We start from the raw sequence: 14,012 nt of genomic DNA, 5'->3' as shown, positions 1-14,012 counted from the left end.
TCATTTAAATGAAAAAACAGCTGCTTCAGCTACAAATCCTGGGTCTACAGAGTCGGTCTTTGATCAGACAAAAAGATCAGTGTTCCGTAGACATCATTAAATTGTTTCTAATAACAGGTGAACTGATCTTTTTTTTAATCAACTGGAAATCTTCTTGAAAGAAATAGAACCAACTCTGGCTTATCAAAGCAGAAAACCAATTTTTTTTTTGAGGCCACAGAATCAAAGGAAGAAGTTAGAACAGGGCTCCAGAAGAGCAGCTTGCGGGGGCTGGGCAGAGGAGCGGGTGTGTTCTTCATGGGGCTGGTGCTGAGATGGTTCCGCTCCAGCCAGCCATAGACCTTTCTCCGTTCCTCTCAAGACTCAATCCGGGAAGAACACATGTGGGCAGCCTCACCGGGTGAGCCAAGGGCAGGGAGAGCTTCCTTATTCGTTGGCCCACTGCAGGGTGTCTGCCTGTACTGTTGGCGTTTTGGGATCAGATAAGTTCTTTTTATGGGGCCTGTCCTCTGTGTGGTAGGGTGGTTCACTCCCCCAGTGTGACAACCAAAAATGTCATCAGACCTTGCCAGATGCCCTGAGAGACACAATCACCCTCTAAACCACTGCTCTAAAGCAAAATTATTCTCCTAACCAGAGGGGAAATGGATGCTAGGTGGAAAACAGCAGTATCCTACCCCATTGACACTTCGTGCTGTATGAACAGTTACGTATTTCCATGACTTTCTCCCCAGCTCATGACGTTCCTCAGAACAGAAATCTCACGTCTCGCTCATATCTGTGTGCCTGCTGTCTCTAGTACACAGTGTTTAGCACACAAGTGCTTAGTAAACATTTCCTTTGATAAATGCACGAGCAGACATTCAGTCTGAAGTGGAATCAGGAGTGGTCATGTTCCTGCTTGCTGCCGTGCACAGGGAGCTTGGCCTGCAGGCAGAGGCATTTATCTCAGAACGCTAATGGCGGAAGAGGTCCATGCCTGTGGGGAGTCAGACCTAAGCAACTCCATCCACCTTTCTGCTAAAATCACCCACTTTGGCAGAAATCATGACCTATCAACAGATGGCCGGTCCTCTACCAACTTCCCTGTGTTTTCCTTGAGAAGTGGCTCCCTCTGGGCTCCTCCCTGACTGAGGTTGGGTTCTATTTCTCAGGCTCAGAACAGTCAGAATGAAAGAAGCTTCTTAGGTGTGTGTTTCTGAGCTTTTCTCATAAAAGAGTTAATAATTGATCAACACAAATTACCGTCGTCTAGAATGCTCCCAGTAATCAAAACATACCCTGCTTTTTAATTTTTTAAATAAAAGGACTGCCTTAATCTGCAAAGGGCACCTCCCATCTGGGAGACTTCTTGAGCAAGTGCAGAGCCACAGCTTCCACTCAGCTCACACTGACACCACATCCCTTTCTCCCTCCCCACTAAGATCTGGAGGCCAGATCCATGCCAAATCCACTGGATCAGTGTAGGTGCTTTTCCAGCTAGCTGGGCCCTCAATAACTTTGAACAGTGTGCCAAATAAATTATAGTTTTACACAAAACAGTTGTTTTCTATTTCACCTGAAAAATCTTTGTTAGTTAAGTAGAAAATTATATGCGTCTACATCTTTCTTGCTCAGTATTTTTCAAGTTCTAGTTGCCAGTTGAGAGAAACAACATCTCATTTTCAGGCTTAATAGGCTTCCGCAGGTCCATCTGAGCCATGGGTCTTAAAGGTGAGCGTGCAGCAGTCACTGGGAAGGCTTATTAAAACACAGGTCGCTGGGCCCGTCCCCAGGTTCTGATTCAGCAGGGCTCGGGTAGGGGATTAAGAATTCACATTTCTAACGGGCTCCCAGTTGACACACCAGTGATGTCAGTCCACTTTTAGGTCCACTGGATCATAGTTTTCAGAAGAAAGTCTCAGCCAGTCACAGAGGCGCATGCCTGTAATCCCATGGGGCACTTTCAGAGGCTGAGGCAGCTGGGTCACTTGATCTCAGGAGTTCGAGACCAGCCTGAGAAACATGGCGAAACCCCATTCCTACAAAAAACAAACAAACAAACAAACAAAAAAACTAGCTAGGTGCGGTGGTGCATGCCTGTAGTCCCAGCTGAGGAAAGCAGAGGTGGGAGGATCACTTGAGCCCAGAAATTCAAGGCTTCAGTGAGCCGAGATCACACCACTGCACTCCAGCCTGACTGACAGAGTGACACCCTGTCTCAAAAAAAAAAAAAAAAAAAAAAAAAAAAAACTCAGTAATTGTTATATATAATATATAAAGGGATCTCTAATCTTTTGCCTTCCCTGGGCCAAAAGGAAGAAGAATTGTCTTGGGCCACACATACACTACACTAACAATAGCTGATGAGCTAAAAAAAAAAAAAAGAAAGAAAGAAAGAAAAAAAAAGGAAAAAAAATCACCAAGAAAAAATTTAATAATATTTTAAGAAAGTTTATGAATTTGTGTTGGGCCACATTCAAAGTCATCCTGGGCCACTTGCGGCCCACAGGCCATGAGTTAGACAAGCTTGATATATAATATCTTCCTAATAAATAACATGTTTTTTCTTTTTTGGGGCTGTTTGTTTGTTTTGCCTTCCTGAAATTCACATTAGGCATTTAGGCACAGATAGAATGAATGGATGAATGAATGGAAGAACTCTTATAAATATTCAATTAATAGTTTCTTCATTCATTCTTTGACTTTCATTAAATTTGGATCATATTCAGCCGTTGATCAAAAAGCCATAGTTTCATTTTATTGGGTACCTTTGCTTGGTGTCAAGCAATATATGAAATAGACTCAAAGAAAAGATGTACCTATTATTCTTCTTCCAAGCTTTAAAATAATTCTGCCTTTTAATTGCCTGGTAATCCCCTATATTTATGAAACTAAATGATACACCAACCATTTTACCCTGGGGCCGTAGGAAAGGGAGCCAGAATGAGATTTCGTCTTTGCAAGGTTGGCTTACAGGTATAATCAAACTGCCAACCAATTGCTCTCCATCATGTTTTCAAATAATTATATTAGTTGTACATCCAAAAGGGCATTCAAGGGATTAAACAGGTTAGGCCATGAGTATGCTGATTTTTAAATGAAGGTCTGGTTGGATTATATGTTCGTTATGTATTGCAAAATAACAGAATATGGACTTGCAGCTTTGTACACATAATGAACTCATCCTGGAGCTGACCGGACTTTTTCTTGGTAACAGTGTAGAAATCGGCATAGTTAGGAGCCCCTTAAATATGTAAAGGCTTCTGTTTGAAGGGGTTACCGCAGACACCTGGAGACCACCCAGGAAGCATCCTGAAGCACAGACCTCTTGGGCACTTTTTCCTCCCAGGGTCACGCCAAGACAGGAACTCCAGCAGCAAGCAAGCATCGCGAGCACTGTGTGCCCTGATGGGAAGAGGCTCTTGGTCGTTACATGAGTGCCTGTCCTGGTCACGGGTGTCCCAGTCACAGCTGGGCCAAGCCACCGTTGGCAGTACCAGACTACAGCCCTGTGAGACGAGACCGCTGATCTCTGCCCTCTGCTTCCAGCTAGCTGGGCACAGTCGTGGCTGCTTGTAAAGTGTGCTCCACAGAGCGGAAGCCGCGCCAGTTGGGCACAAGTGCTCATGAGTGGCACCAGGAAAGAATGAGACCTTTCTCTCAGGATTTTCTATGTATTTAGGTTCTGTCCATCAAGGATGCTGATATTTAAATATAAACCTTTTTAGAATGTATTTGACGGAATTTCAAGGCATGAGGCGGTAAATGTATCATGGTGCTTTAAGAGCATGGGCTCAGGAACCAGACTGCCAGGGTGAAAGCAAACCTGTGAGCTGTGTGACTCTTGGCTTCTGTTTTCTTACTTGTGGAGATAGGTGTCTCAAGGTGTGTTTTAAGGAGACCCCGGATCAGTGCTCTTAGGACAGTGTCTGGCGCACAGTGAATGCTCCGTAAACAGCCCCCATGGTTCTGGGAGTGGAATGGCTGGTGTCCTCTCTGATGAGCCCCGTCTAGGCCAGCTGTCTGCAGGTCAAGTCCTCCTGTGTGGTATTTTTCTCCCCTCTTTCTTTCCAGCTGTATGTCTGCAGTCACTCGGAAGAGGAGGACTGGAAAGCCATAGTTTGGAAACCCTGCCGTTTTAAGACTCAGTCTTGGAATCTTATTGATATTATAATTTAAATGAGTCAGGCTAGAATAATTACCCTAGTGCTTCCAGGTTATGAAACACACTCATTTGAGCAGAGCCGTCAGAACAAAAATGTTCCGGCTTGTGCCATCTTTTCTTAGCCCGTTTGGCTCTCAGGTAAAACGAGGAGAGAAATACGTTAAATTCTCACTCTTTAACTACTCTTCACATATACTCTCTCTCTCTCAGTAGGACAAACAGATGAAGATATACTACCTGCTTCCTTGTGTGAGCTCATATTTGCAATGTGTGTCCTGATGCAATTTTGTCTTTCTTATATTGCTATTGACCCTTTTCTTTTTAGTTGTAAAGTTATTGCCTGAGTCCTTTTGTCAAGATCCATTCATTCTCCCTCTAATTTAGGTGATTTCCACAGTGAAATGTGTTTGTTAACTCCATCCACCTTAGTTGGAGTTAACAGCTCCAAGCTGGTTCCCAGGGTGCTTAGAAAATACAATTTTAATCGTCACCCTTCTAAAATTAAGACGTGAAGGCAAAGGGGACATCTTTGTCAGCTTTAAAAAAGAAACGAACGCTTTCTTAGAATTCTTTTACTATGGCCATATACAAAAGCCAAATCCAGTTTTTCTTACTTATGGAACTACCTGAAACATTGGGCTTTTTTTTTTTTTTTTTTTTTTTTTTTTTTAATTTTCTGTGTAGGGTTTAGTTCGTGTTAACACTCGCAGAACATTTAAATCTAATTAGAGCAGGGCTAGCATAACAGTGTGCCCAGGAGTCTGCCCAGTAACCGTTCTTCATTATCCCTCCAGGCTCAGGTCCTGACTTCCTCCTTTTTGAACCCTCATCTTCACCAATCACATTACACAGAAAATCACCAAACCAGTTAGCTCTAACTGTATTTCTTTAGAAAAGCCCACAAGTGTACATATTTTTTTCTTGTGGCCACAGTTGCCATTCTGTGAGATACAGGAATTAAGGTGGGAAACTGGAGAAGGACATGTGCTAGTTGGGCCTGTCTGCTGGGAAGGAGAGAGCAAGGTCGTATTTATATTGGCAGTTTGTTGAGTTGAAGTGAACCACTTCAAAGAACAGGATGGCCATACTTACCTGAATAGCTTGGCTCTGAATAAATGACTTTCCCTTCTGAGAATTCCAGTCATTTAGTTGTGAACGACCAGTCATGTAATTATAGAAATGTTTCAAATATTGTCTTTTTTAGTTTTAGGAGCAGAGAGAGTTTAATAGGCAAGAAGAGGCAAGGAGGAAGGGAGAAGGAAGAAGCTCCCCTGTACAGAGACAGAGGGAGGGGGGTGCTCCAAAGCCAAAAGAGGGAACCCCACCTGCCACAGATACCAGCTAGGTATATATACAGAGGCTGGAGGAGGCAGTGTCTGATTTGCACAAGGCTCAGGGGATTGATCTGACTAGGCACATCATTCACCTAGCCCGAGGGAAAAGCTGGCCCTCCCACCCTAGCCTTTTAATATGCAAATGCAGGACACGATGATGTTCTACACAGGTGGGGATACTTCGGAATGGCCATGTATCCAGGAACGTGGGGAAAGGGCAAGAAGGCCATTGGAATCGCCATGTTTGGCTGGACCCAGTTTCTAATGGCTGACATTTCGATATCGGGTTACTGGCCTGGCTTTAAGAGCTGGGGCTTTACAGGAAACTTTTCCAGACAAGCTTTAAAAAAAAAAACTTCCTAAGGACCCCCTTTCCCCCTCTGTCTGCCTAAAATAATTTATTAGTAACTCCTACAACATTCCCCACTGTGGAGATGCCACACTAACTGCTCTTAGGGGTTTGGGTGACGACGTCTTCTGGCTCCTTCCTGCTGGAAAGGGGCGTCGAGTGGGGAACAGCAGCTAGGGCTCCTCCCGGGGTTGATCTAAGGGTCCTCGGAAAACTGGCATGTCCACGTGTGGTTCAGTTGACAGCACCGTTTGGAGTTTGATTGCTGTGAGTTGGGTGATCCTCTCCTCTTGAGGTCCCAAGATAATTTCCAGATTCTAGAGGAACCAGGCAGAGAAATAAACATGCTTCATATTTTGTTCATAGGAGCACACCCTACTCGATTATTAAAGGCCATAAATAGTTTAAAATAAGTTACCTTGACTCAGTCTGATGAATGAATTTCCTTTCCCGGCCAACGCACCAAAATGATACGGCTCTGATGAGTGGGGGAGCACCGGGGTTTTTGGTCCTCGTGCCGGTTTAGATACAGGGACACGGACACATGTGGAGTGGTTTTAAGGAGCAGAGAGTTCAATAGGCAAGAAGGGGCAAGAAGGAAAAGAAGGAAGAAGCTACCCTGTACAGAGGAGGGGGGCTCCAAAGCTGAGAGAGGGAACCCCTCAAATACTAAAAAGGAAGAAATGGTGTGTTAGGCTAGCACATTTTATGGAAAGCCGTGTCTTAATTAAATGTTTTCCCTACAAATGTTCTCTATATCAAGAAACCTGGCACATAGGGAATGCATGAAACCTGATTTGTAATTAGGTTGAGTCTACTTAAGTAATAACCTACATCTGGAAGGTACAATGTCAACTGTGCTACTTTAGCTGTCATCACGTACCCAGCGTTTCTATCGTTAGTGACACAGCTGGGCCAGAGGTGAGGCCTGCATTCACGCATGCAGATTATTTTACTGTAAAAAAGAACACTGTGTTTTGAACTTTAATTGCACAAATAGACATAGCAGTGACATTCTCTTCTAGTAACTGCCCATTATTCCTCACATTATTTCCTAAGATAGAGCTGTTAAAATTTAGATAGACAGTACATAGACAATAAAAATATTTTAGTGTACAGTTGAAACTATAACGATATCAGTGGTGTTCTCAACTACCCCAGGTCTAGTTAAGGGCTTTCAAGTGTGTGTTTGGACCAAGTATTTTCATGTCGACCATCTAGATAATCCTTGGTCTATTTCCCACTCCATGTACTTTCTAGTGGGATGATCACATCTGCACCTCTAGTCCCCAGGCTGTCCCTGAGCTCTGTGTCCTCACTGCCTCCACATGGAGCGTCCCCTTCCACCTCACACTTGGCAGGGGTTGTGTCTCCACACCACCCTGCTCCTCCTGGATTCCAGCTCAGTCTGTCCTTCCTGTTCTGTTGGTTGCCCTGGTTCAGAGCCCTGGGTCCTCTCATGTTCCTCTCCCAGAGCCTCTTCCAGCCTTACTCTACCCGCCAGACCACTTCTTGATCAGCATACATTGTGCATTTCCCCATGTTTGTGCCTTTCCTGTATTGTCTCCTCCACCTAAAAGGCCCAATCTGTTAAGTTTCTGCTCAATCCCATCTCCTCCACAAACCTTCTGAATCTCTTCATTGAAATTCATCTTTCTCTTCTGTTCTCCACACTGACTGCCCTTTGTATGCTATTAGCATCCACAGTTTACTTTTTCTCAAGATTTTATGTTAAAATTTTTCAAATATTCAGAACAGTTGAATGAATAGTACAACACTCATATACTTGCCGTTTAGTAAACATGTTCCTATATTTACATCTCTTCATCTCCCTATCTGGCCTTATATTTTTATGCATTTCAAGTAGCAGACATCAGTACATTTTACACCTAGATTCTTTTGCATGCATAGCATTAGAGTTCAATAGTTGCTTACTGTATTAGGTAAACTTTTCATACAGTGAAATGTACAATCTCAAATATACCTTTCAATGAATTTTGATGCATGTACACACCTTTATAACTCAAATCACTATCTAGATGTAGAACATTACCATCACACCAGAGGCCCTCTTGCCCCTTCTCAGTTGATTCTAATATCCACTCCCAAAAGCAACCACAGTTCTGATTTTTTTCCACCACAGATTGGTTTAACCAACTTTTTGAACTTCATATAAATGAAATCAAACAGTATGTACTGCTCCGCATAAGGCTTCTCTCACTCAGCATGTTTTTGAGATCCATTTGTGTTGTTGCATGTGTGAATAGTTTGTTCCTTTTTGTTGCTGAGTAATATTCCATTATATGAGTATATTGTAGTGTGTGTATTCCTATCCTAGTGATAGAAACTTGGGTTGTTTCCAGCTTGGGGTTGTACAAGTTGTTTCTTTGTTGACATATGCTTTCATTTCTCTTGGATAAATACCTGGGAGTGAAATTGCTGGGTCCTAGCGTAGGTATATGTTTAGTTTCATAAGACACTGTTAGACCTTTTTTCAAAGTGATTATATCATTTTATCCTTTCACCACAAATGTATGACAATTCAGGTTGCCCACAGCCTTGTCAACATTTGGTGTAGCACGGCGGCTCACACCTGTAATCCCAGCACTTTGAGAGACCAAAGCAAGGTAGGAGGATCGCTTGAGCCCAGAAGTTCAAGACCAGCCTGGGCAACATGACAAGACCCCATCTCTACAAGAAGTTTAAAAACTAGCAGGGCATGGTGGCACACACCTGTGGTCCCAGCTACTCTCAAGCTGAGGCGGGAGGATCACTTGAGCCTGGGAAGTCGAGGCCGCAGTGAGCCATGGTCACACTGCTGCACTCCAACCTGGAAAACAACAACAACAAAAATGAGCTATTCTGGTGGATGCGTCATAGTATCTCATGGTGGGTTTGGTTTTCATTTCCCTAATGACTAATGATGTTGAATGTCTTCTCAGTGCCTATTAGTTGTGTTATTTATTCATATATCATCTTCTGTGAAAAACCTGACCTTGTGAAGGTAAAATCTTTTGTCGATTTGTAATTTTAAAAAAATCTTTTTACAATGGGTGAAGAAGTTCTTTATACATTCTGGATACCAGTCTTCTGTGAGATATGTTTTGTGAGTATTTTTTCCTACTCTTTCATCCGTCTACTCATTGATTTAATGGTTTCTTTTCAAGAGACATTTTTAATTTGGATGAAATCTAACATTTTTTCCTTTTATGGTCATTGCTTTCTGTGTCCTAAGAAAGTATACCTACTTCAGAGTCACAGAGATACTTCATGAGGTTTTTTAAGACAGTAATTTTAGTGTTTACGCTTAGGTCTGTGACCATCCCAAGTTAGTTTTTATGTATGGTATGCAGGAGGAGTCCAGGCTAGCTTTCCCCCATATGGATATGCAGTTCTGCCCAGCCGACTGCTGTGCGTGTCCTCCTCACTCTCATGTTGTGACTGAGCCTGCCCATCTGTATGCCCGTGACCTGGCCTGATCCTTTCCACACAGCAGATGCTGCCTTCGTGTTCACTGAATTGCAGTACAGGTTCAGAGAGCAGTAGAGGATTCCGGCAGTCTTTTAATGCCTTGATTTTGAAAATGGTTTTGCAGAATTCATCTCCCAAAGTAAATGTCAGTATATAGAGCCTGTTCAACCCTTGAGTTAGCATTTCCTGCCAAGAATGTAGGTTGAAGCAAGAAGGTTAATTGCATAAATCTTTGTTTTTTGACTTCTTTAGAGTGAAGAAAGAGTACGAATTCAGCTTTTTATTGAATTATTAATATATGCTAGGCATGGTGCTTCATTGCTTCTACATCTTCTTGTTTGATCTTTATAGCAACCTTGTAGGAAATTTGGGTGCCGGAGATTTTAAGTGACTTCTGCATTACACAGTTAGTAAGTTGCAAAGCTAGGAGTTCTCTAGGACAGGGAAATCTGGAGGAAAGCTAATAATTTGATTCTGATATAAGACTTCTATAAAAGAATTAACATCTAATTGATTGTAAAGTGTATAGAACTTGATAGCAAAACTGGATAGGTAATTAAACTTATTAAATTCTGAATCATCCAAGTCAAAGATAACTAAAAAAAAAAAATCAGTCTTCTAATATCAGTCTTTAAGGGTGTAGTCATGTATGCAAAAATAATAGCCCTTAGGAAATATATTTAGGCCTAAATCTCTAAGCTAAGGATTGATTTGTTAGTAAAAATGCATTAAAATTATAAATAGCTCCAAGGCCCACACACTGTCCATGACTTTATAAAATGTTCTTGCAGTCAGGTTCTACAGCCAGAGTCTTGATTCAGAAAGCCAGCGTGTTCCTCTAGTGTGTGGATTTGAATTTGTGTCTTTGTGGTTCCTGTTGCCTTCTGGTGAACGCAGTGCTGACCTTTCTTTGTTTGCAGGTATGCTTCAGAAGTGTCCTTCTGTTGATGACTTCGTAAGTGCCCTGGTTTCTGACTTGGATCTGGACTTCGAAACTTTCCTCATGGATTCTGAATAACAGAAACACTCTAAACCTCTTCAATCAAGGTGATGTAGATAATGACTTTGTTACGAATGCTACAGCTGTGAGAGCTTGTTTCTCATTTCAGTGTTCACTTCTGTAATAAATTCGGGAAAACTTTAAACTGATAGAACTTGGAATAAATCATTTGTTTTAATTCTGCCGGCTTTTCACCTGTTTGGCATGTTTTTGAGCACATGGAAATCTCTGACCTAGTAACAACCATCCTTCTAGTGGCATTGTTAAACGGAGGGTATGGGCATTTCCTAGTATAACCACTCCCCTGTTGAGCTTTTCCCCCTTTCCATGGATCTGTAATTGGTTTAATTAAATATTTAATTAAAAGCAAAATTGTTTAAGACAGAGTTTGAAACAATATTCAGAAAGGTTACACACATAGTTCTTTTAAGAATGATGACCATTTCTTAAGACCACTATCTAAAGTAGGCTTAGAAAATACACTTTAAATAGTTACAAGCAACCGACAAACCAAGTGTGGTTTCCAAAATACATGTAATTATCCCTACTGTTTTTTCCTGAATGTTTAGGCAAATAGACTCAGAACACAGAGGACTGGCTTGGCAATGAAGGTAGAATGAGTAAGTGCACGTACAATTAATAAGTGACATACCAGTGTCAAGCAACTGGTGAATCAGGAAACGGGGGTTCAGACCATGTCTGCTTTTATCTGGAACTCATTTCCTTTACACTATTGCATACCATACTGTATTTCGGTTTGTTATTATCAGGAAGTAAATTATTTAATGGGTTTTTCCCACCATTAAAGTAAAAATCTAATTATGAATTTCCAGTTTAAAAAGGCACCTGCTAACAGCCTCTTCCTGCTTCTCACCACATGACCAGTGATGAAACAAAAGGAAAGATTCAAAACACCCAAAACTAAGACACACATTCAACCTATCTGCAGAATCTGGAGGAATTTCTTCATGCCCAGAAACAGACAGGACTGGATGGAGAAACGTCCTCAGTGGCCGGCCTGTGCCAGGTGCACCTGGATGCAAGGGGGATCGGCCCTTCCTGCTTTCCCACCTCCTGCTCACCCTTAAAAATGCAAGTCGGCACTGACCAGAAGGCAGAGCAGCCAGTACCCCGAATGGGGCTTCACGTTTAATTGCTGCAGTGGGTCCCTCCCCGTTGCTCCCCATTGGAGCTTCTCTACACAGCAGCACTTGGAAACTGCTGCTCACACAGCCCTGGGCAGGGAGTGGGCCTGGCAGTGGTGTCTCCTCTCTACCCAAAGCAAAGCTGAGGAAGGGAGACAAGGGTTGAGGACGGGCTCTGGTGCAGCGCCCAGGGAGGAATCTCGCTGTTTCTTGTCTCACCCTATTCACAATATCCAAGCTAACTTAAAAAGAGATCTCACCCCGACAAACTGGCAATACACAGATGCCAGCTCATTCTGGGAGACAGACGTGGAGAAATTCACAGGTAAATCAGTTACAGGTAAATCTGAAAAGTGCTTTCATCAGCACCCAGGTGCACCGACAGTGACAAAACGCCTGCATCTTTATCAGGTCTTTTTTGTGGGGGTGAGTAACCAAAAAAAAGAAGTCCATGTGGAACCTTTTTAAAAGCATTCTTAAGAAATGGGAAAGGAAGACTTTACCTGGAAGATGCTGGAAAATCAAAACTTTGAGAATTTTTTTTTTTTTTTTTTTTTTTTTGAGACAGAGCCTCGCTCTGTCACCCAGGCTGGAGTGCAGCGGCATGATCTCAGCTCACTATAACCTCCGCCTCCCGGATTCAAAGGATTCTCATATTTCAGCCTCCCTAGTAGCTGGGATTACAGACGTGCACCACCACACCCAGCACATTTTTGTATTTTCAATAGAGACAGGGTTTTTCACCATGTTGGCCAGACTGATCTCAAACTCCTGACCTCAAATGATCCACCCACCTTGGCTTCCCGAAGTGCTGGGATTACAGGTGCGAGCCACTGTGCCTGGCCAAAAATTATTTTTTAAAAGGAGCAAATTGCTCCTTGTACATTGCAGCAAAATCTATTTTTGTTTTTTTGGAGTTTTTTGTTTGTTTTTTTTTGTTTTCTTTTTGAGACAGTCTTGCTCCGTTGCCCAGGCTGGAGTGCAGCAACACGATCTTGGCTCACTGTAACCTCTGCCTCCCGGGTTCAAGCGATTCTCCTCCCTCAGCCTCCCAAGTACCTGGGATTACAAGCACCCGCCACCATGCCTGGCTGATTTTTGTATTTTTAGTGAGATGAGATTTCACCCTGTTGGCCAGGCTGGTCTCAAACTCCTGACCTCAAATGATCCGCCCGCCTCAGCCTCCCAAAGTGCTGGGATTACAGATGTGAGCCACTGTGCCTGGCCCTCTCTGGAATTTGCAAACAGATTTGAGAAAACGTGGTATTTATGAAGTTGGAAGCCATAAAGAACAAGCAGAAATAAAAAGACAATAGGTCAAGTTAAAAAGGAAGATGGGTGAAATAAATGCAGAGAAACGATAACCACAGTACAATAACTGAAAACATTGTCAGAATCAGAAAAGAAGAAAATCGTCAAGGAAAAACCTGAGAATCTTTCAGAAGGCAGGTTAAAGGGATGCAGTGAGAGCAGATAGCAAGACAGCAGAGTGGAGGCCCACACCCTCTACATTCTAGAATTTCACAGATGAAGCCAGGGCATTTGCAACAAAAGCAATAACCAGAGATACATTCTGGTGTACTCCTGTATTCCCAGGAGTACAAACCAGTGCCTAGCATTTAGCAGGGGCACTGGTGAGTGAATGCTAATCACTGATTTTAAGAAACCCTTTTTAAGCTGGAAGAATGGCTGTGCGTTCGAAAGAGAATCCCTGATGGTGGCACACGGTGCGAACGTCCTTGCCACTGAACTATACACATTCAAATGGTTCTGCTTTATGATAAATTGTGTATTACGTATATTTTACCACAGTTTTTTAAAAAGCAAACAAAAGAATTCTGAATTCCAGATTAAAACATAGTGAAAAGAAACCCTCATGTAGATATATTCTATTTTTTTGAGAGTTTAAATATTTGAGTTTAATTTAAAGTTTAATTGAGTTTAATTAAAATATATGGCATATCCCAAGTTAGGCTTTGCAGAACACTTCTCAGGAACTGTTAGTTGGTGTACCAGGAACTCAGACGGGTCCTGTTATTAAATTTATTTGGGAAATGCATGGATGTTTTGAAGGTTCACTGTGCATGTGAACGACGCTACAATTGCAAACCAGATTTGGCATTGCATACATGAGCCAGTATTTCCCAGTGTGGAATACTTATTGCTGTTTTTCAGAACCCTGGGAAATAACTAAAAATATTCAGCTAGAAATTACAGGTATAGCTATAAAGGAGCAAGAATTACAGTGACTCCAGAATGCAAGTGTTCATCACTATTAAGAGCCAAAGAATTGAAACAAGTTTTGAGAGGTGAAGACGGAGATGTAAAATGACATTCTCAGATATATGAGGGCTCAGGAAACATCTCAACTTTGTACACTTCTTTAAAAATTGCTAAAAATATATGTAATTTTGACCAAGAGTCAGAGCAAATGAAACCTCCAAGGGACTTCACAGAATGTGAAGGGGCCATTACTTCTTCCCAGTAACAGCTGAATAAATCATAATAGCAAATTATTTTATTATGAATGTTTTCCCTTATGATGGGAATAAATCCATAAGCCATA

General features: G+C 42.2%; 1 protein-coding gene across 3 annotated transcripts in view; it reads left to right on the top strand.

The window, feature by feature from the left end:
• The window catches only part of MIPEP (mitochondrial intermediate peptidase), a 210,248-nt gene that overhangs the window by 139,476 nt on the left and 56,760 nt on the right, over positions 1-14,012 (top strand). The window contains exon 19 of one of the 3 annotated variants that reach the window (XM_008021718.3): positions 10,222-10,484. The exons of 1 other annotated variant lie outside the window; for it this stretch is intronic. In XM_008021718.3, the coding sequence (XP_008019909.3) occupies positions 10,222-10,319 (98 nt within the window). In that variant the 3' untranslated portion in view covers positions 10,320-10,484. Of the gene's footprint in view, positions 1-8,376; positions 8,720-10,221; positions 10,485-14,012 lie in introns of those variants that run through there. One more of the 3 variants, XM_037986909.2, reaches the window with a different exon arrangement.

The sequence above is a fragment of the Chlorocebus sabaeus genome, chromosome 3 (assembly GCF_047675955.1).
Source record: "Chlorocebus sabaeus isolate Y175 chromosome 3, mChlSab1.0.hap1, whole genome shotgun sequence".
Classification (NCBI taxonomy): domain Eukaryota; kingdom Metazoa; phylum Chordata; class Mammalia; order Primates; family Cercopithecidae; genus Chlorocebus; species Chlorocebus sabaeus.
Note: the sequence above shows the minus strand (reverse complement) of the source record. Positions and strands in the feature narration are given on the sequence as shown.